Source organism: Scyliorhinus torazame, chromosome 25 (assembly GCF_047496885.1).
Source record: "Scyliorhinus torazame isolate Kashiwa2021f chromosome 25, sScyTor2.1, whole genome shotgun sequence".
Lineage (NCBI taxonomy): Eukaryota > Metazoa > Chordata > Chondrichthyes > Carcharhiniformes > Scyliorhinidae > Scyliorhinus > Scyliorhinus torazame.
The window spans coordinates 12,816,886-12,840,208 of record NC_092731.1 but is presented as its reverse complement, the minus strand read 5'-3'; the positions used below and the strand labels follow the sequence as shown (position 1 = coordinate 12,840,208).

The following is a 23,323-nucleotide window of genomic DNA, read 5'->3' as shown; positions in this document are numbered from 1 at the left end:
TCTTCACAGTGGAAGACACAAATAACATGCCAGTGACTGATGGAAATAAGGATATGATAGGTGAGGACCTTGAGATGATTGTAATCACTAAGGAGGCAGTATTGGGCAAGCTAATGGGACTAAAGATAGACAAGTCTCCTGGCCCTGATGGGATACATCCCAGAGTGTTAAAAGAGATGGCTAGGGAAATTGTAAACGCACTAGTGATAATTTATCAAAATTCACTAGACTCTGGGGTGGTCCCAGAGGATTGGAAAGTAGCAAACGTGACATCACTGTTTAAAAAAGGAGGTCGGCAGAAAGCGGGTAATTATAGGCCGGTAAGCTTAACTTCGGTTGTAGGGAAAATGCTGGAATCTATCATTAAGGAGGAAATAACGGGGCACCTGGAGGGAAATTGTCCCATTGGGCAGACGCAGCATGGGTTCACAAAGGGTAGGTCGTGTCTGACTAATTTGGTAGAATTTTTTGAGGACGTTACCAGTGCAGTAGATAACGGGGAGCCAATGGATGTGGTATCTCTGGATTTCCAGAAAGCTTTTGACAAGGTGCTACACAAAAGGTTGCTGCATAAACTAAAGATGCATGGCATTGAGGGTAAAGTGGTAGCATGGGTAGAGGATTGGTTAACTAACAGAAAGCAGAAAGTGGGGATAAATGAGTGTTTCTCTGGTTGGCAACCTGTAACTAGTGGGGTCCCTCAAGGATCAGTGTTGGGCCCGCAGTTGTTCACAATTTACATAGATGATTTGGAGTTGGGGACCAAGTGCAATGTGTCAAAGTTTGCAGACGGCACTAAGATGAGTGGTAAAGCAAAAAGTGCAGAGGATACCGGAAGTCTGCAGAAGGATTTGGATAGGTTAGGTGAATGGGCTAGGGTCTGGCAGATGGAATTCAATGTTGCCAAGTGTGAGGCTATCCATTTTGGGAGGAATAACAGCAGAATGGATTATTATTTAAACGGTAAGATGTTAAAACATGCTGCTGTGCAGAGGGACCTGGGTGTGCTGGTGCACGAGTCGCAAAAAGTTGGTGTGCAGGTGCAACAGGTGATTAAGAAGGCTAATCGAGTTTTGTCCTTCATTGCTAGAGGGATGGAGTTCAAGACTAGGGAGGTTATGCTGCAATTGTATAGGGTGTTGGTGAGGCCACATCTGGAGTATTGTGTTCAATTTTGGTCTCCTTACCTGAGAAAGGACATATTGACACTGGAGGGAGTGCAGAGGAGATTCACTAGGTTGATCTCAGAGTTGAGGGGATTAGATTATGACGAGAGGTTGAGTAGACTGGGACTGTACTCATTGGAGTTTAGAAGAATGCGGGGGGATCTTATTGAAACATATAAAATTATGAAGGGAATAGATAGGATAGATGCGGGCAGGTTGTTTCCACTGGTCGGGGAAAGCAGAACTAGGGGGCATAGCCTCAAAATAAGTGGAAGTAGATTTAAGACCGAGTTTAGGAGGAACTTCTTCACCCAAAGGGTTGTGAATCTCTGGAATTCCTTGCCCAGTGAAGCAGTTGAGGCTCCTTCTTTAAACGTTTTTAAGAAAAAGATAGATGCCTTTCTAAAGAATAAAGGGATTCGGGGATATGGTGTACGGGCCGGAGAGTGGAGCTGAGTCCACAAAGATCAGCCATGATCTCATTAAATGGCGGAGCAGGCTCGAGGGGCCAGATGGCCTACTCCTGTTCCTAGTCCTTATGTTCTAAGCCTACTTGTGACACTAATAAAGATTATATTAGACAAAAACAACCTCCTACCACTGAGTCGGTTTTGGAAATAGTTTGCCAGATTGCCCTGGATCCCATGAGCTCTTACTTTCTTCATCAGCCTCCTATGTGGGACCTTGTCAAAAGCCTTACAAAAGTCCATGTAGACAACACTGTGCCACCGCATCGTCCATATCCATACCATGACCATCGAGAAGGACAAGGGGCAGCAGACACATGGGGAACCCCGCCACCTGGAGATTCCTCTCCGGGCCGCTCACCACCCTGACTTGGAAATGTATCGGTCGTTCCTTCACTGCCGCTGGGTCAAAACCCTGGAACTCCCTCCCTAACAGCACTGTGGGTGTACCTACACCACAGGGACTGCAGCAGTTCAAGAAGGCGGCTCACCCACCACCTTCTCAAGGGGCAATTAGGGATGGGGGATAAATGCTGGTCTAACCCGCGACCCCCACATCCAGTGATGAATGGATTCAGGAAGGGTTGCTCGTCACTGGATTCAGGGATAACATTTAAATGTTCTCCCCGTGTCTGCGTGGGATTCCTCCGGGTGCTCCGGTTTCCGCCCACAAGTCCTGAAAGACGTGCTGTTAGGTGAATTGGACATTCTGAATTCTCCCTCAGTGTGGACATCCGGACAAATGTGAGGTAATGCATTTTGGAAGGTCTAATGCAGGTAGGGAAAATACAGTGAATGGTAGAACCCTCAAGAGTATTGACAGTCAGAGAGATCTAGGTGTACAGGTCCACAGGTCACTAAAAGGGGCAACACAGGTGGAGAAGGTAGTCAAGAAGGCATACGGCATGCTTGCCTTCATTGGCCGGGGCATTGAGTATAAGAATTGGCAAGTCATGTTGCAGCTGTATAGAACCTTAGTTAGGCCACACTTGGAGTATAGTGTTCAATTCTGGTCGCCACACTACCAGAAGGATGTGGAGGCTTTAGAGAGGGTGCAGAAGAGATTTACCAGAATGTTGCCTGGTATGGAGGGCATTAGCTATGAGAAGCGGTTGAATAAACTTGGTCTGTTCTCACTGGAACGACGGAGGTTGAGGGGCGACCTGATAGAGGTCTACAAAATTATGAGGGGCATAGACAGAGTGGATAGTCAGAGGCTTTTCCCCAGGGTAGACGGGTCAATTACTAGGGGGCATAGGTCTAAGGTGAGAGGGGCAAGGTTTAGAGGAGATGTACGAGGCAAGTTTTTTATACAGAGGGTAGTGGGTGCCTGGAACTCGCTACCGGAGGAGGTGGTGGAAGCAGGGACGATAGTGACATTTAAGGGGCATCTTGACAAATACATGACTAGGATGGGAATAGAGGGATACGGACCCAGGAAGTGTCGAAGATTTTAGTTTAGTCGGGCAGCATGGTTGGCACAGGCTTGAAGGGCCGAAGGGCCTGTTCCTGTGCTGGAAAGTGACGTGTAAAGGGGCGGGACCACAGGATTCCCACAGATGATTGGTGGAGAGAGCTGTCCATTAGTGGGGAGGGGCCAGAAAAGGGCGACCCGGGTTACGATTGGTCAAAAGAGCTGTCCGTCAGCTGACAGGGGGCGGGAATGAGCGTCCCGGGTTCTGATTGGTCGAAAGAGCTGTCAGTCAGCGAGGAGGGGGCGTAACTCGCAGCCGGGCGGTGATTGGGGCAGGGCGCTCTCCGCCGGAGGGGAGGGGGAGGGACAGGAACCGGGCGGTGATTGGTGAAAGAGGCTTCCCGTCAGCGGGGAGTGGGCGGGACTAGAAGAGCCGGCCGCTGATTGGTGCACGGAGCTGTCCGTCAGCGGGCAGAGGGGTTCCCGGAGCCTGGCTGGGCCGGAGCTGAGGGAGCGGATCCCGGGCAGGAGCCGCTCACCTGGAGCGGGGCCTTGATGGTGCGGATGCAGCAGTTGTTCACCTGAGGGGCCGGGAGGGCCCCAGGGCCCGAGTCCACACACCCCTCTCCCCCCCCCCCCCCCCCCCCAACCTCCTCCCCGACCCCCACCCAGTCCCCCCCCACCCCCACCCAGTCCCCCCCCCACCCAGTCACCACCCCCACCCCCACCCAGTCCCCCCCCCACCCAGTCCCCCCCCCCCACCCCCACCCAGTCCCCCCTCCACCTCCCCCCTCCACCCCCACCCAGTCCCCCCTCCACCCCCACCCAGTCCCCCCTCCACCCCCACCCAGTCCCCCCTCCACCCCCACCCAGTCCCCCCTCCACCCCCACCCAGTCCCCCCTCCACCCCCACCCAGTCCCCCCTCCACCCCCACCCAGTCCCCCCTCCACCCCCACCCAGTCCCCCCTCCACCCCCACCCAGTCCCCCCTCCACCCCCACCCAGTCCCCCCTCCACCCCCACCCAGTCCCCCCTCCACCCCCACCCAGTCCCCCCTCCACCCCCACCCAGTCCCCCCCCACCCCCACCCCCACCCCCACCCAGTCCACCCCCACCCAGTCCACCCCCACCCAGTCCACCCCCACCCAGTCCACCCCCACCCAGTCCACCCCCACCCAGTCCACCCCCACCCAGTCCACCCCCACCCAGTCCACCCCCACCCCCACCCAGTCCACCCCCACCCAGTCCACCCCCACCCAGTCCCCCCCACCCCCACCCAGTCCCCCCCACCCCCACCCAGTCCCCCCCACCCCCACCCAGTCCCCCCCACCCCCACCCAGTCCCCCCCACCCCCACCCAGTCCCCCCCACCCCCACCCAGTCCCCCCCACCCCCACCCAGTCCCCCCCACCCCCACCCAGTCCCCCCCACCCCCACCCAGTCCCCCCCACCCCCACCCAGTCCCCCCCACCCCCACCCAGTCCCCCCCACCCCCACCCAGTCCCCCCCACCCCCACCCAGTCCCCCCCACCCCCACCCAGTCCACCCCACCCCCACCCAGTCCCGCCCACCCCCACCCAGTCCCCCCCCACCCCCACCCAGTCCCCCCCCACCCCCACCCAGTCCCCCCCCACCCCCACCCAGTCCCCCCCCCACCCCCACCCAGTCCCCCCCACCCCCACCCAGTCCCCCCCCACCCCCACCCAGTCCCCCCCCACCCCCACCCAGTCCCCCCCCACCCCCACCCAGTCCCCCCCCACCCCCACCCAGTCCCCCCCCACCCCCACCCAGTCCCCCCCCACCCCCACCCAGTCCCCCCCCACCCCCACCCAGTCCCCCCCCACCCCCACCCAGTCCCCCCCCACCCCCACCCAGTCCCCCCCACCCCCACCCAGTCCCCCCCCACCCAGTCCCCCCCCACCCAGTCCACCCCACCCAGTCCCCCCCACTCCCACCCAGTCCCCCCCACCCCCACCCAGTCCCCCCCCACCCAGTCCCCCCCACCCCCACCCAGTCCCCCCCACCCCCACCCAGTCCCCCCCACCCCCACCCAGTCCCCCCCACCCCCACCCAGTCCCCCCCCACCCCCACCCAGTCCCCCCCCACCCCCACCCAGTCCCCCCCCACCCAGTCCACCCCCACCCAGTCCACCCCACCCAGTCCCCCCCCACCCAGTCCCCCCCACTCCCACCCAGTCCCCCCCACTCCCACCCAGTCCCCCCCACCCCCACCCAGTCCCCCCCACCCCCACCCAGTCCCCCCCACCCCCACCCAGTCCCCCCCACCCCCACCCAGTCCCCCCCACCCCCACCCAGTCCCCCCCACCCCCACCCAGTCCCCCCCACCCCCACCCAGTCCCCCCCACCCCCACCCAGTCCCCCCCACCCCCACCCAGTCCCCCCCACCCCCACCCAGTCCACCCCACCCCCACCCAGTCCACCCCACCCCCACCCAGTCCACCCCACCCCCACCCAGTCCACCCCACCCCCACCCAGTCCACCCCACCCCCACCCAGTCCACCCCACCCCCACCCAGTCCACCCCCACCCAGTCCACCCCCACCCAGTCCACCCCCACCCAGTCCACCCCCCCCAGTCCACCCCCACCCAGTCCACCCCCACCCAGTCCACCCCCACCCAGTCCACCCCCACCCAGTCCACCCCCACCCAGTCCACCCCCACCCAGTCCACCCCCACCCAGTCCACCCCCACCCAGTCCACCCCCACCCAGTCCACCCCCACCCAGTCCACCCCCACCCAGTCCACCCCCACCCAGTCCACCCCCACCCAGTCCACCCCCACCCAGTCCACCCCCACCCAGTCCACCCCCACCCAGTCCACCCCCACCCAGTCCACCCCCACCCAGTCCACCCCCACCCAGTCCACCCCCACCCAGTCCACCCCCACCCAGTCCACCCCCACCCAGTCCACCCCCACCCAGTCCACCCCCACCCAGTCCACCTCCACCCAGTCCACCCCCACCCAGTCCACCCCCACCCAGTCCACCCCCACCCAGTCCACCCCCACCCAGTCCACCCCCACCCAGTCCACCCCCACCCAGTCCACCCCCACCCAGTCCACCCCCACCCAGTCCACCCCCACCCAGTCCACCCCCACCCAGTCCACCCCCACCCAGTCCACCCCCACCCAGTCCACCCCCACCCAGTCCACCCCCACCCAGTCCACCCCCACCCAGTCCACCCCCACCCAGTCCACCCCCACCCAGTCCACCCCCACCCAGTCCACCCCCACCCAGTCCACCCCCACCCAGTCCACCCCCACCCAGTCCACCCCCACCCAGTCCACCCCCACCCAGTCCACCCCCACCCAGTCCACCCCCACCCAGTCCACCCCCACCCAGTCCACCCCCACCCAGTCCACCCCCACCCAGTCCACCCCCACCCAGTCCACCCCCACCCAGTCCACCCCCACCCAGTCCACCCCCACCCAGTCCACCCCCACCCAGTCCACCCCCACCCAGTCCACCCCCACCCAGTCCACCCCCACCCAGTCCACCCCCACCCAGTCCACCCCCACCCAGTCCACCCCCACCCAGTCCACCCCCACCCAGTCCACCCCCACCCAGTCCACCCCCACCCAGTCCACCCCCACCCAGTCCACCCCCACCCAGTCCACCCCCACCCAGTCCACCCCCACCCAGTCCACCCCCACCCAGTCCACCCCCACCCAGTCCACCCCCACCCAGTCCACCCCCACCCAGTCCACCCCCACCCAGTCCACCCCCACCCAGTCCACCCCCACCCAGTCCACCCCCACCCAGTCCACCCCCACCCAGTCCACCCCCACCCAGTCCACCCCCACCCAGTCCACCCCCACCCAGTCCACCCCCACCCAGTCCACCCCCACCCAGTCCACCCCCACCCAGTCCACCCCCACCCAGTCCACCCCCACCCAGTCCACCCCCACCCAGTCCACCCCCACCCAGTCCACCCCCACCCAGTCCACCCCCACCCAGTCCACCCCCACCCAGTCCACCCCCACCCAGTCCACCCCCACCCAGTCCACCCCCACCCAGTCCACCCCCACCCAGTCCACCCCCACCCAGTCCCCCTCCCACCCCCACCCAGTCCCCCTCCCACCCCCACCCAGTCCCCCCCCCACCCCCACCCAGTCCCCCCCCCCACCCCCACCCAGTCCCCCCCCCCACCCCCACCCAGCCCCCCCCCCCACCCCCACCCAGTCCCCCCCACCCCCACCCAGTCCCCCCCCCACCCCCACCCAGTCCCCCCCCACCCCCACCCAGCCCCCCCCCCACCCCCACCCAGCCCCCCCCCCACCCCCACCCAGTCCCCCCCCCACCCCCACCCAGTCCCCCCCCCACCCCCACCCAGTCCCCCCCCACCCCCACCCAGTCCCCCCCCCACCCCCACCCAGTCCCCCCCCCACCCCCTCCCAGTCCCCCCCCCCCACCCCCTCCCAGTCCCCCCCCCCACCCCCTCCCAGTCCCCCCCCCCCACCCCCTCCCAGTCCCCCCCCCCACCCCCTCCCAGTCCCCCCCCCACCCCCTCCCAGTCCCCCCCCCACCCCCACCCAGTCCCCCCCCCACCCCCACCCAGTCCCCCCCCCACCCCCACCCAGTCCCCCCCCACCCCCACCCAGTCCCCCCCCCACCCCCACCCAGTCCCCCCCCCACCCCCACCCAGTCCCCCCCCCACCCCCACCCAGCCTCCCCCCCACACCCACCCAGCCTCCCCCCCACACCCAGCCTCCCCCCCACACCCAGCCTCTTTCCCCCCCCCCACACCCAGCCTCTTCCCCCCCCCCACACCCAGCCTCTTCCCCCCCCACACCCAGCCTCTTTTCCCCCCACACCCAGCCTCTTTTCCCCCCCCCCCACACCCAGCCTCTTTTCCCCCCCCCCCACACCCAGCCTCTTTTCCCCCCCCCCCACACCCAGCCTCTTTCCCCCCCCCACACCCAGCCTCTTTTCCCCCCCCACACCCAGCCTCTTTTCCCCCCCCACACCCAGCCTCTTTTCCCCCCCCACACCCAGCCTCTTTTCCCCCCCACACCCAGCCTCTTTTCCCCCCCACACCCAGCCTCTTTTCCCCCCCCACACCCAGCCTCTTTTCCCCCCCCACACCCAGCCTCTTTTCCCCCCCCACACCCAGCCTCTTTCCCCCCCCCACACCCAGCCTCTTTTCCCCCTCCACACCCAGCCTCTTTTCCCCCCCCACACCCAGCCTCTTTTCCCCCCCCACACCCAGCCTCTTTCCCCCCCCCCACACCCAGCCTCTTTCCCCCCCCCCACACCCAGCCTCTTTCCCCCCCCCCCCACACCCAGCCTCTTTCCCCCCCCCACACCCAGCCTCTTTTCCCCCCCCCCACACCCAGCCTCTTTCCCCCCCCCCCACACCCAGCCTCTTCCCCCCCCCCCCACACCGCCCCCCCCACACCCAGCCTCTTTTCCCCCCCCCACACCCAGCCTCTTTCCCAGTTGTTCCCGGAGCTGATGGCCATTTAGAGCTTTGGAGACTTTTGAGATCAATAGTTATTTAGGGGTTGGGGGGAGGTAATGGTGCTGTGGTATTGTCACTGGGCTAGCAAACCAGAGACCCAGAGTATCGGTCTGGGGTCCCGGGTTCGAATCCTGCCACTGCAGATGGTGAAATTCGAATTTGATAAAAATCTGGAATGAAAAGTTTAACGATGAACAGCACGGTATGGGCAGCACGGTAGCCTTGTGGATAGCACAATTGCTTCACAGCTCCAGGGTCCCAGGTTCGATTCCGGCTTGGGTCACTGTCTGTGCGGATCTGCACGTCCTCCCCGTGTGTGCGTGGGTTTCCTCCGGGTGCTCCAGTTTCCTCCCACAGTCCAAAGATGTGCAGGTTAGGTGGATTGGCCATGATAAATTGCCCTTAGTGTCCAAAATTGCCCTTCGTGTTGGGTGGGGTTACTGGGTTATGGGGATAGGGTGGAGGTGTTGACTTTGGGTAGGGTGCTCTTTCCAAGAGCCGGTGCAGACTCGATGGGCCGAATGGCCTCCTTCTGCACTGTAAATTCTATGAAAAAACATGAAACCATTGCCGATTGTCGTAAAAACCCACCTGGATCACTGCTTGTTGGGTGAATTGGACATTCTGAATTCTCCCTCTGTGTACCCGAACAGGCGCCGGAGTGTGGCGACTAGGGGCTTTTCACAGTAACTTCATTGCAGTGTTAATGGAAGCCTACTTGTGACACTAATAAAGATTATTATTAGATAAGGAAATCTGTCCTTACCCGGCCTGGCTATTGTGATCTGTCCTTACCCGGCCTGGCTATTGTGTGACTCCAGACCCACAGCAATGGGGTTGACTCTTAACTGTCCCGTCAAAGGCAATTGGGGATGGGCAATAAATGCTGGCCCAGGAACTAATTTTAAAAAAAAACTACAGCCAGTGAATGGAATGGAGGAGACGAGGAGCCATGGTCTCATTGAACAGTGGCAGGAACGAGCTCGAGGGGCTAAATGGCCTGTTCCTCCTGTTCCTGTTGCAGGGCAGAGGGGAGGTATGCCTTTGCACCTCCTCTGTGGGAGGGTTTACCCAATAGTTGTTTTTCTCTTCCTATCTTTAAAAAACATAAATTTAGAGTACCCAATTCATTTTGTCCAATTAAGGGGCAATTTAGCGCGGCCAATCCACCTACCCTGCACATCTTTGGGTTGTGGGGGGCGAAACCCACACAGACACGGGGAGAATGTGCAAACTCCACACGGACAGTGACCCAGAGCCGGGATCGAACCTGTGACCTCAGCGCCGTGAGGCAACATTGCTAACCACTGCGCCACCCTGCTGCCCTCCTCTCTTCCTATCTTAACGGGTGATGTTTATGTTGTTACAGATGTGGACTGAGGTGACCAAAGTGCTGTGGGGTGCCGTGCGGGTGGGTAAGGCTTTCACGGAGAAACAGGGTGATGAGCTGAGGCTGACTGTCTGCAGATCCGTGCTGGGCGCTGGTCTGAAGAGGGCCCAGGTCTCTGCGGAACAATGTGTCGCTTCTTTCCTCGTCAAACGGCAGGTAACGGCTCGGTTGTGGCGGCCTTATCTTTCGATCTAGCCAAAGTCGGGAAGGAATTCCCTCGGTAGGCAATCTGACTGCTTGGGGTCCCTTCCAAATCAGATGGTTGTGGCTTCAAGTCCTGCTCCGCAAGATGCGGAACGCAAAATCCCGGCTGACGCGTCCAATATGGTATTGAGGGAATGCCGCACCGTCTGAGCTGGCAACTTTCAGATGACACATTAAGGCGAGGCGTCTGCCTTCCCATGCAGATTTACAAGACTCCCCAACCAGGGGAGTCCTCCCTGGTGTCCTGGCCAATATTTATCCCTCAAGCAACATCAGTAAAGCACGATTATCCAGTCATGGGTCCCAGTGGCACAGCGCATATGTCACTCGTTATTGACAAGTATCCCAGAGACACAAGTTCAAACTCCACTGTGGCACTGGGACATTACTCCATGTGACTCCAAACCCATTGTCAATTCTTAAATGAAATGAAAATCGCTTGTTGTCACAAGTAGGCTTCAATGAAGTTACTGTGAAAAGCTCCTAGTCGCCACGTTCCGGCGCCTGTCCGGGGAGGCTGGTACGGGAATTGAACCGTGCTGCTGGACTGCTTTAAAAGCCAGCTATTTAGCCCAGTGTGCTAAACCAGCCCCTGATGCCCTCCTGATGGCCTAACAAGCCCCTCCGTTGTCACCACTGTTTCTGGATTATTATTAGACATGGACAATAAATGCTGGCCACACACCACGTACCGGGCACAAATAAAATAAGTCATTTCCAAGAGTGGGAGCTTACTGCGAGCAATTTGGTTTTCCGTTTCCTACATTGCAACAGTGACTGCCCTTCAGAGTCCTTAACTGGCGGTAAAGTTCTTTGGAACATTTTGAGGTGCAGAAGGCATAAATGCAAGTCTTTTCATAGAATCACAGAATTGTTACAATTCTGGGGGGGGCCATTCGGCCCATTGTACTTCCACCGGCTCGCAACCCCCACAACCCAGAGATGTGCAGGGTAGGTGGATTGACCACGCTAAATTGCCTCTTAAAACAAAAGATTGAGATGTATAAAATTGAGGGGCATAGATAGACAGGAAGAAATTTTTCCCCTTGGTGGAGGGGTCAGTGACCAGGGGGCAGAGATTTAAGGTAAGAGGCAGGAGGTTTCGAGGGGATGTGAGGAAAGATATTTTTACCCAGAGGGTGATGGAGGCCCTCATCACAATTTAAGAAGTATTCAGATGTGGGCAGCTCGGTGGCGCAGTGGTTAGCACTGGGACTGCGGAGCTGAGGACCTGGTTTCGAATCCCGACCCTGGGTCACTGTCCATGTGGAGTTTGCACATTCTCCCAGTGTCTGCGTGGGTTTCACCCCCACAACCCAAAGATGCGCAGGGTAGGTGGATTGTCCGCGCTAAAATAATTGGGAAAAATTATTGGGTACTCGCACTTGCACTTGCAATCCAGGCAGACAAGGCTATTGGGCAAAGTGCTGGAAAATGGGATTAGAATAATTAGGTTGTTTCTGACTGGCAGCCGCGATGGGCTGAAGGGCCTTGCCGGTGCTGTACACCTCTCTGACTCGAACCACTCGCTGCGCAAAACTTTTCTTCACGTTTTGCTTTCAGAGGAGAATCATAGAATCCCAACAGGGCTGAAGGAGGCCATTCGGCCCATTGAGTCTGCACCGACCCTATGGAAGAGCACCCCGCCTAGGCCCACTCCCCCACCCTTTCCCCATAACCCCACCTTACCTTCACATCAATAAACTGTGGGAGGAAACCGGAGCACCCGGAGGAAACCCACGCAGACACGGGGAGAACGTGCAGACTCCCCGGACGGTCACTCGAGGCCGGAATCGAACCCGAGCCCCTGGTGCTGTGAGGCAGCAGTGCTAACCACTGTGCCACCATGCTGCCCATTTGCTGCTTTTGCCAGTTTAAACCTGTACCCTTAGTGGAGATGGTCAGTACCTGGCATTGACAAACTTAAGTACTCCTTTACACACACTTTATCAGGTAACCATTATTACTGTGTTTGGGGCGGCACAGTGGTTAGCACTGCTGCCTCACGGCGGCGAGGACCGGGGTTCGATCCCGGCCCCGGGTCACTGTCTGTGTGGAGTTTGCACGTTCTCCCCGTGTTTGGGTGGGTCTCACCCCCACAACCCAGAGATGTGTGGGGTAGGTGGATTGGCCACGCTCTACTGTCCCTTAATTGGGAAAATTAAAAAAAAACATAAATTACTGTATTTGGGCCAGGATCTGTCTTCAGCTATCGGACCATCTTCAGAGGGCCTTTGCTGCCCTCAGTCTGCCCTTTAGACTACAGATACACCCATGGTTCTCGGGAGTTGCACGGCTGGCCCATCTCGCTCCATTTCGTATTTCAGAAACATGCAATCTCAGTTGTGGACCAAGAAAATAATTTTGGAGACGGAGATGCAGGAAGTGGCCAATCTGTGATCTATTCTTTTGTTCTTGATTTTTAGGTAGGAGAGCGAAAATTTAAAGAGGACCACCTTCCATTTGACGGAGAAGATGAGGCATCACGATGGAACCTTGCCTCCGAAATGGCCCCAGAACGTTCTGACGACCATGTGGGGGCAGGGAGCCAGGAGGCAGCTGGTAACCGGTGGGATGAGGGCTCATCGCATGGTGGCAAGAAGGTGGGACACCCTGTCTTGGGCCGCCCAGCTGGGCGTGGGTTCGGGGAGAGCAGCAGGAACTTTTCCTTGCTAGCAGGCCCTGGAATGGGACAGATGAGGTTTCTCCATGACGAGGCTTCGGCGAGGAGTCTGACACCCGAGGACATCGCCAAGGCCAGGAACACGAAGCAGAGCAGCGATAAATGGAGCCCGTCCAAGGCTCCAAGACAAATGGTGAGGGATCATAGAAATTACAGTGCAGAAGGAGGCCATTCGGCCCATCGCGTCTGCACCGGCCCTTGGAAAGAACACTCCACCTAAGCCCACACCTCCACTCTATCCCCATAACCCAATAACCCACTTAACCTTTTTGTGACACTAAGGGCAATTTATCATGGCCAATCCACCTAACCTGCACATCTTTGGACTGTGGGAGGAAACCGGAGCACCCGGAGGAAACACGGGGAGAGTGTGCAGACTCCACACAGACAGTGACCCAAGCCAGGAATTGAACATGGGACCCTGGAGCTGTGAAGCAACTGTGCTAACCACTGGGCTACCTACAAACAGACCAGGGCTGATCTGTATTTCAATACTTACTAACAATGGCACATCCCAAGAAGAAATTAAGACCATTTAATTGAGTTAGCACCTTTTAGGGAAGGGCAGGGAAGGGTATAAATCCCGAGAACCGATCAATGGCCAGCGTGACAGACTTCTGACCTGTTATTATCTCCTTTTTAATGTAGTTAAGTGAACAAGCTCGTGAAAGAAAAGTGCCCTCTTCGCGGATCAGCCGCTTGGCAAACTTTGGAGGTAAGCAAGACCCGCTACACTTCGCCCCTTCCCTTGGCGTTTAAGCCCTAGGACGGCGGGATGTTTTGACATCCATTGTGTTTCCATTGGCAGGTTTGGCGGTGAGCTTGGGACTCGGTGCATTGGCCGAAGTTGCCAAAAAGTCAGTGAGCGGGAACCGGACGTTGAGAGGTTAGATCTCAGCCTTTGAACTCTTTGTCCTGATTCTCGAGTAAGGCGGGCGATGCTGGCTAAGCTTTCTCCTCCCTCCCTCCCTCCCTCCCTCGGTGTCCTGGGTGTCGATCGCCCACCTCATATCTCAGCAAGTGACCGTTTGCCACTGTGTAGACGGTGCGCGCCCAGCTGATATTAAACTGTGGGGGTGGGGGTGTCTACCGAGTCGCCGATCTTGCTCACTCAGTCTCCCTTCACTCTCATTCCTGCCCCCACCACCCTCATACCCCAAGGTAGGCTTTATCCAGAGCTTGGAGCTTTCCAGGTGGTAAGTGTAGGGGTCACGTCTTTGTCAGCCCTCCTAGCTGAAGATGGATTCACTTGAAGAAACGGAAGAGACGAGAAAAGGGACCAATCAGATAGCTTCTTCGAAGCTAGCACAAACACAATGGGCCAAATGGCCATTTTCCTGCACTGTACGATTCAGTCTCACCGTTACAACTTGGCTGCTAAATATATTGACGAAATATCCCCACGTTGCAAAATGTTTACTCCTTAATCTGGGCAGTTAGAGGGGCGACAGATTTATTTGGCTGGCGTTTCAGTTGTTCCGAACCGTAGTAATCCTCCGATGTGCTTGTGTTGACCGAAGGAAATGAAGGACTTCTGGACTCCAGCCCCTTCCTATCGGAGGCTAACGCGGAGCGCATCGTCGACACGCTGTGCAAGGTGCGAGGGGCAGCGCTGAAGATCGGGCAGATGCTGAGCATTCAAGGTGTGTTTTCATTGTCGCGGTCACCCTCGCCCTCTCGCGACACCCAGTGAGTGTCTCCTCTCCCCCCAGTGGTTCCATAGGGCGGGCGGGGTTAACATTTATTGCCTGAGCCTAGTTGTCCTTTTGAGAAGGTGGTGGTTGGCCTTCTTTGTGAATTGCCGCAGTCCGTGCTGTGAAGGTGTGCCCAGGTTGGGCCGTTCCAGGACATTGACCCAGCAACAGTGAAGGGACACCAATTATATACCCTCCCTTTTGTTCTCCTTCCTCCCTGCACCCCTCCCCACCTTCTCTCGCTGGCTCAAAACCTATTCCGTTTCCAACTTTTCCCGGTTCTGATGGAAGGTCATGGGCCTGAAACGTTAACTTCACCCAGAGAGTGGTCGACCTGTGGAATTCGCGAACACGGAAAGTAGCCGAGGCCCAAACAGTGTGTGTTTTCAAGAAGCATTAGATCTAGCACTTGAGGGCGGCACGGCTACGACGCCGAGGACCCGGGTTCGATCCCGGCTCTGGGTCACTGTCCGTGTGGAGTTTGCACATTCTCCCCGTATCTGCGTGGGTTTCGCCCCCACAACCCAAAGATGTGCAGGGTAGGTGGATTGACCGCGCTAAATTGCCCCTTAAATGGGAAAAAGAATTGGGTACTCTAAATTTAAAAAAAAATAAAAATAGAGCAGGTGGGGGTCAAGGTTATAGGGTAAAAAGCAGGATCAGGCTATTGAGTTGGGTGATCAGCCATGATCATAATGAATGGTGTAGCAGGCGCGAAGGGCTGAATGGCCTCCCCCTACTCCTATTTTCTTTGTTTCTATTACATTAACTCAGTCCCTCTACAGATGCTGCCTGACCTGCTGAGAATTTCCAGCGTTTTCTGTTACATAGAACATAGAACATAGAAAATATAGCACAGCCACTCACTTACCTGGAATCCTCGGTGTTGCCATTTAATGTTGAGGCCGATACGAATAACAAATAGAAACATAGGAAACAGAGAACATACAGTGCAGAAGGAGGCCATTCGGTCCATCGAGTCTGCACCGACCCACTTAAGCCCTCACTTCCACCTTTTTGGTCACTATGGGCAATTTAACACGGCCAATGCACCTGACCTGCACGTCTTTGGACTGTGGGAGGAAACCGGAGCAGCCGGAGGAAACCCACGCAGACACGGGGAGTAGGCACAGACAGTGACCCAGCGGGGAATCGAACCTGGGACCCTGACGCTGTGAAGCCACAGTGCTTATCCACTGTGCTACCGTGCTGCCTGACATGTTAATAAAACTATCGAAACCCGATACTAACAACTCAGCACTGACCTTGCAAACGACCTATCACTGCCTTTCGAGAAGATATGGGAAAAGGGAAATCCTGCTGCCAAGTTACATGATTAGTCAGCTGGGGTACAGTTCTGCGGACATAGGAACAGGAATTCGGCCCCTCGAGCCTGCTACACCATTCAATAAGATCATGGCTGCCTGGAGTCAATTTTGCTCTTGCTATTTCAAACGCCTCTTCTTCTATCTTCTGATCTGTAGCTGGAGTTTTTAGCATTTGTCTTAGCGTTCGCATTTCAGTGGCCTCCATTTTCTTCCACAGATCTTCTTGACCTGTTGGCCCCGTCTGCGGCAGCCAGGAAAGTGGATAGAATGAAGTGTCTTGGTTTTTTTTTCCATGTCGCAAACTTGAGATTTCTTGCTGTTTACACACCCTTCACCTTCGCACAGTTACTTCTGACTATCTGCATTCTTCTCCTGCCTTCGGCATCACATCGCCCATCTTCTCTTATCATTTGTCCAGAGTCATAGAGTCTTACAGCACGGAAAGAGGCCCTTCGGCCATCAAGTCCGTGCTGATCACACCAACCTATCTAGTCTCATGTCCTTTTGGTCAACTAAGCAAGGGACTTGGCACCAAGACGGGTGAATGGAGTTGAGAAACGGATAAGACCATTGAGTGCCAGGGCAGCCGTGTGGGGCTGAATGGCCCACTCCCGTGTTCTGGCAATCCAAGATATGCGCTGACCAGTCTGTCAAACTATAGGCTGAGGCGTCGCTTTCACAAGATCGATTTTCTCTCCACACAGACAGCAGTTTCATCAACCCTCAGCTCCAGAAGATATTCGAGCGCGTGCGCCAGAGTGCGGACTTCATGCCCGCCTGGCAGACAGTGGTGAGTGGACCGTCAGCAGCGCAGGGTGGTGTTTGGTGCCCACAACAGAAAAGTATGTCCCCGTGACACTTCACACAATGTCCAGCCAAAGGATTAGTGGATTTGTCGTGGCTATGGTCAGAACAAAAGGTTGTCAGTCCAGTAACTATCTCCCCCGCGTGACTCGCGCCCGAGAGGTTTTAAGCAACAAGCTTCACTATACGTTAACTAACAAAGAAATGGGTTTTAGAGAGCAGTCTTAGTGTTTATTGAATACTGAGCGGTTAACACAGCCGTCACAAAGTCCTTTCAAGCTGATCAGACCTATTTGAATATTTTTCTGACTGTCCTTAGAGCGCACTGACCTGGGTGGCCCAGTGGTAATGTCGCCGGACTAGTAATCCAGACACCCCAGGCTGACCCTCTGGGGGACACGGGTTCAAATCCCAGCCCAGCAGCTGGTGGAATTTAAATTCAATTAATAAAGTCTGGGGTGAAAGCTGGTCTCCATAACGGCGACCGTGACAACGATCGTCGATTGTCCGTAAAACCCCATCTGGTTCACTAATGCCCTTTAGGGAACAAAATCTGCCGCCCTTACACGGTCTGGCCTACACCTGACTCCAGAACCACAGCACACGGTGGCACAGTGGTTAGCACTGTTGCTTCACAGCACCAGGGACCCGGGTTTGATTCCTGGTTCGGGTCACTGTCTGTGTGGAGTCTGCACATTCTCCCCATGTCTGCGTGGGTTTCCTCCGGGCGCTCCGGTTTCCTCCCACAAGTCCTGAAAGACGTGCGGATTAGGTGGATTGGTCATGCTAAATTACCCGTAGCGTCCGAAAGGTTAGGTGGGGATAGGGTGGAGGAGTGGGCCTTGGTCAGAGGGTCGGTGTAGACTCGATGGGCCGAATGGCCACCTCCTGCACTGTAGGGATTCTGTGTTCAAAGTGGCTGACTTAAGTGGCCCTCTGAAATGGCCGAGCGAGACACTCGGTTCAAGGGCAACTAGGGACGGGTAACAAACGCTGGCCTTGTCAGCGATACCCGAATCTCGTGAAATAATTTAAATAATTTATTTACTATTACTATTCGGCTACCTGAGGCTGCACCACTTCTAATCTTCCACCTTTTGTCTCTGTTCAGCGTGCTTTGTTTAATTTGTGGTGGCCCCAGTGTCTTTGGCTGCTGTGTCTCAGTCTGCCTGCCCTGTTCTCCTCCACCTCGCTGCAGTAAGTGATAACTTTGTGACTGCCCCCTATTTCGGCGCCTGATTCTCGTGGCTCGGCTCGTTCCCGTTCACCTGAGGAATAAAAATCTTCCCAACCCCATTCCCCTTCCTGTTCCCACTCTGTGTCTTAAAATAAAATACTCCCAACAAAGCACGCTCAGAGGTATTTTGACCCTGCAAAACATTTTTTAAATGTTCTAATGAGGGGAGGAGTGAGGATGTGGGGGCTGGTGGCAGCAACCTGGTTTAGAGCTGGTGGATTTTAAAGAGGCTCATCGAAGAGGCAGAGGGAGGTGGCGATGCAGGAGAGTTTGAAGAGGGAATTTCAGAGAGTGAGACCCAGGCAGCTGAAGGCATGTCCGCTAGCAGTGGAGTGGAAGTGAAGTCTTATAGAATCATAGAATTTACAGTGCAGAAGGGAGGCCATTCTGCCCCCACTCTACAGGTGTGGTACAGCAGAAATGGAAAAGTATTTTTTAAAGCAAAACAATGTTTATTCTATGAACTCAAGTTAGCCTTTTTAAAACATACAGTGAACATCTTGGCAACCATTAATTCAAATACAACCCCCAAAGAATACAACACTAAGTAATCCTTTAAGATTTCCTTTTAACATCCATACGACTTAAAAACAAAACCTTTAACAGAAGCACATTATGTTTACATTCACTACTGAGAACATTTATAATTCTGAATTCACCAAATGATCAAGAGATAGTCTTTTCATGGCAGAGAGATCAACAGTACACCTGCTCTGACTGGCTTCAGCTCCAACATTGAAAATGAAACTGAAACACACCCTGCAGCAAACAGCCTAAAACGAAAGTAAAAAGCTGACAGACAGCCCAGCTCCACCCACTCTCTGACATCACTGCAGTAATATGAGCAGCCAAACATTTCTTAAAGCGACATTTTCATGACGCCCAGTAAAGCCACCCAACCATTTTGGACTCTAAGGGGCAATTCAGCACGGCCAATCCACCTAACCTGCACATCTTTGGACTGTGGGAGAGAGCCGGAGCACCCAGAGGAAACCCACACAGACACTGGGAGGATGTGCAGACTCCGCACAGACAGTCACCCGAGCCGGGAATCAAACCTGGGACCCTGGTGCTGTGAAGCAACTGTGCTAACCCACTGTGCTACCGTGCTGCCCCTCTTGCGTTTATATAGCACCTGCCACAATCACCAGATGTCTCAAAGTTCTTTAAAACCGATGAAATACCTTTGAAATGCGGTCACTGTTTGATTCCAGTGTTATGTGCGCTAGTGCCAGTAAACGCTCAGCCGGTGGTCAGAGATCAGGCTGCGGAGGGGGGAGACTTCAGAATCCAGACTGTGGCGCGTGGTCCTGGGTAGACCTCTCCTCTCGATGAATCAATCTGTTTAAATGCTCTTTTCTCAGCAAGTTCTGGATGAGGATCTGGGCCCACACTGGCGGGATCGGCTGGCCGTGTTTGAGGAGAGACCCTTTGCTGCTGCTTCGATTGGGCAGGTGCATCACGGAGAGCTGAAGGACGGGAGGCAAGTGGCCATCAAGATCCAGGTAGGCCCGTTTTTCCTCCACTGAATCGGATTCTCGAGCTGCCGGCTGGGATTTACACAGCCGTTCTCTGGATTACTCGGCCCGTAACGTAGCCACTACACTAATCAGGCACACTGCCTCAGTTGTGACCAGTTGACTCAGTAGAGACCTGGGGCTGGATTCTTCCGCCCTGCCCGCTGCAAGAACGTCACCGGCGAGACGCCGACAATGGGAAAAATCCATTGACCTCAGGCGGGATTCTCCGGTCGCCGGGTGGACGCGGCTCGACAATCCTGCCCCTGGGATCAAACCTGGGTCATTCAAAGAACAAAGATCAATACAGCACAGGAACTGGCTCTTCGGCCCTCCAAGCCTGTACCGGTCATGATACCAACCGTGGCCAAAACCCTCAGCACTTCCTCTATACCCTCTATACCCACCCTATCCATGTGTTTGTCGAGATGCCTTTTGAACGCCGTTAATGTATCTGCTTCCACAACCTCCCCTGGCAACGCGTTCCAGGCACTCACCACCCTCTTGTGTAAAAAAACCTGCCTCGCACATCTCCTCCAAACTTTGCCCCATGGACCTTAAACCTATGCCCCCTGGTGACTGCCCCCTCCACCCTGGGAAAGAGTGCCTGCCCATCCACTCTATCCATGCCCCTCATGATCTTGTAGACCTCTTTCTAATGAAAACAGTCCGAGTCTATTCAACCTCTCCGCATAGCTAACACCCTCCAGACCCGGCAACATCCTGGTCAACCTCCTCTGCACCCTCTCCAAAGCCTCCGCATCCTTCTGGTAGTGTGGCAACCAGAATTGTGCGCAACATTCCAAGTGTGGCCTCACCCAGGTTCTATGCAACTGTAATTCGCAGCAAGGGCTCGTTAATTGGATGTAAAATGGGTTCTGAAGTGACGCATATGGCAAATACACGTTTTGAACCGGCGGTGCAATGCCTGCCATATTGGTAGCTAGATCAAAAGATGAGTCTAGAGCCCCTGACCCTTTGTATATGTAAATAAGGTGCCTGCTTGAGGCCTCCATTATCAAATTGGTTTGCCTGAGGTATTTGAACCAGGAGGTTGTGTTCAGAGAAACCAGCTTAACATGCAGCCTATCAGCGGGCCCTTGCTTTCTTTTTTATGAAATCACATATTGAATGTTTGCGTGGGTTTCGCCCCCACAACCCAAAGATGTGCAAGATAGGTGGATTGACCCTTAATTTAAAAAAATAAATAATTGGGTACACTAAATTTTTTTTAAAAATCTCATATTGAATCTGTTGTTGGAGAGTGCAGGAATTCTCCTTCTGACCTCAGTAAAACCACGGGTCGCTAGTGGCCATCGCAGCCCTCTTTCTAAGTGTCTCTCCCCCCCCCCCCCCCCCCAATCCCTGCCCACTCCCCTCTCTCTCTCCCTCCTCCTCCGCCGCCTCCTATCCCGGTCACTGTCTATTTCCCACTCCTTTTCACATGTCTGACTGCCTGTAAACTCGCCTCTGCCTGCGCGGAGAGACAGTGGGGTTGTCACTGGACTAGTAATCCATAGACCTGGGTTAATGTTCTGTGGACCCTGGATCGAATCCCACCACGGCTGATGATGGAATTCGAATCCAATTCAATTAATGAAACCATTGTCGTAAAACATCCATCTGGTTCACTAATGCCCCTTTAGGGGGGGAAATCTGCCGTCCTTACCCGGTCTGGCCTACATGTGACTCCAGACCCACAGCCATGTGGTTGACTGTTAAATGCCCTCTGAAGTGACCTAGCGAGACACAGTTTCTGGGTAGTTCGGGCAATTAATAAATGAATTTTAAAAAACCCATGTGGTCTGTGGGTCCCCTGTGATTCGTAAAGAGAACGGTTTGGGTTTGAGCTGCAATGATTTGGGGATTTGTTTCCGAAGTTTGTTCATCTGCTCCATCCTTCCAGTATCCAGGAATAGCTCGCAGCATCAAGAGTGACGTGGAGAACCTGCTCTCTCTGTTACAGATGAGCATCCCACTGCCCCAAGGTAAAGCAGAGTCAGCAAAACCCTTTAGCACTGTTGAGCAAGGTTCAGAAACCTGAGCCGCCCCAGTGCTCACTGCCTCTTTCTCCGCCCTCCTTGCAGGCCTGTTTGCCGAGAGCGGGATTGTGGTCTTGAAGCGGGAGCTGGAATGGGAATGTGACTATATTCGGGAAGCAGCTTGTGCCAAGAGATTCAGGTATGGTTAGCCGCCTGTGTGTAAAGAGGTCACTCCACCACAATTTATATTTATATAACCCCTTTGACGTAGCTAAACACTCCACGGGAACTGTGTTGTCAAACAAAACTGTGACCCTGAGCGACATTTAAAAAAAATAAATATATATATATATTTTTTCCAATTAAGGGGCAATTTAGCGTGGCCAATCCACCTGCACATCTTTGGGTTGTGGGGGTGAAACCCACGCAGACACGGGGAGAATGTGCAAACTCCACACGGACAGTGACCCAGGGCCGGGATTCGAACCCGAGTCCTCGGCGCCGCAGTCCCAGTGCTAACCACTGCGCCACATGCCGCCCTCGACCCTGAGCGACATAAGGAGACATTAGGACAGGTGACCGAAAGTTTGGTCCAGGGGGTAGGTTTTAAAGATGCTAAGAGGTTTAGGGAGAGAATGTCAGGGCCCAGGTAGATGAAGTATTACAACACTAGGTTAAAGTCCAACAGGTGTGTTTGGAATCACTAGCTTTCGGAGCACAGCTCCTTCACCAGGTGGGTTCCACAAACACAGCTATAGACAAAGTCAATGATGCAAGGCGATACTTTGAATGAGAGTCTTTGCAGGTAATTAAGTCTTTACAGGTCCAGACGGTGCGACTGGGGAGAGGGATAATCACAGGTTAAAGAGGTGTGAATTATCCCTGGGCCTGGGCTTGCAAAATGCTACCAACTGTCCTGGCTTGAGACCATTCACACCCCTTTAACCTGTGAAAATCCCCTAGTCGCCACACTCCGGCGCCTGTTCGGGTACACAGAGGGAGAATTCAGAATGTCCAATTCACCTAACGCGCACGTCTTTCGGGACTTGTGGGAGGAAACCGGAGCGCCCGGAGGAAACCCACGCAGACACGGGGTGAACGTGCAGACTCCGCACGGACAGTGACTCAAGCCGGGATTTGAACCTGGGATCCTGGCGCAGTGAAGCCACCGTGCTAACCACTGTGCTGCCGTGCCGCCATAAAATACTGAAAGGGATTGATGAAGTAAACGTAGACCAAACGTTCCCCCTTGTGGGGCAATCTGGAACCAGAGGGTCACGTATAGGTCGAGAGGCGGTAAATTTAGAACTGAGATGAGGAGGAACTACTTCTCGCAGAGGGTGGTGAATTTGTGGAACTCGCTGCCCCATAGTGTGGTGGAGTCTGAATCAGCAAATAATTTCAAGAAGGAGGTAGATATATTTCTGATTTAAAAATAAAGAACGGGTTCAAGGGATATGGGTAACAGGTGGGGAGGTGGATTTGAGACCAGGAAGAGATCAGCCATGATCTGATTCAATGGCAGAGCAAGGGGGGTGAATTGCCGACTTCTCCTAATTCCTATGACATTGCAAAGTTGAATGGGAAATGTCAACATAGTTTGCAATCTTGATATGACCAAAATTCACATCATGGTATGTGACCAGGAAGTACTTGCATGTCACAGATCTAGATTGGGGACGACATGATCAGATGCATAATATTCAGCATATTCTCGGCATAGGGCATCACGGTAGCATTGTGGATAGCACAATTGCTTCACAGCTCCAGGGTCCCAGGTTCGATTCCGGCTTGGGTCACTGTCTGTGCGGAGTCTGCACATCCTCCCCGTGTGTACGTGGGTTTCCTCCGGGTGCTCCGGTTTCCTCCCACAGTCCAAAGATGTGCAGGTTAGGTGGATTGGCCGTGATAAATTGCCCTTAGTGTTCAAAATTGCCCTTCGTGTTGGGTGGGGCTACTG

At 55.7% G+C, this 23,323-nt stretch overlaps 1 protein-coding gene across 2 annotated transcripts in view; it reads left to right on the top strand.

Moving 5' to 3' along the window:
* The first annotated feature begins 3,477 nt into the window (after positions 1–3,477).
* The window catches only part of coq8b (coenzyme Q8B), a 42,117-nt gene continuing 22,271 nt past the window's right edge, over positions 3,478–23,323 (top strand). For both annotated transcript variants that reach the window (XM_072490029.1, XM_072490027.1), the window contains exons 1-10: positions 3,478–3,605; positions 9,894–10,070; positions 12,545–12,934; positions 13,450–13,516; positions 13,610–13,687; positions 14,322–14,444; positions 16,528–16,613; positions 19,229–19,369; positions 21,288–21,369; positions 21,469–21,562. In XM_072490029.1, the coding sequence (XP_072346130.1) occupies positions 3,603–3,605; positions 9,894–10,070; positions 12,545–12,934; positions 13,450–13,516; positions 13,610–13,687; positions 14,322–14,444; positions 16,528–16,613; positions 19,229–19,369; positions 21,288–21,369; positions 21,469–21,562 (1,241 nt within the window). In that variant the 5' untranslated portion in view covers positions 3,478–3,602. The remainder of the gene's footprint in view (positions 3,606–9,893; positions 10,071–12,544; positions 12,935–13,449; positions 13,517–13,609; positions 13,688–14,321; positions 14,445–16,527; positions 16,614–19,228; positions 19,370–21,287; positions 21,370–21,468; positions 21,563–23,323) is intronic.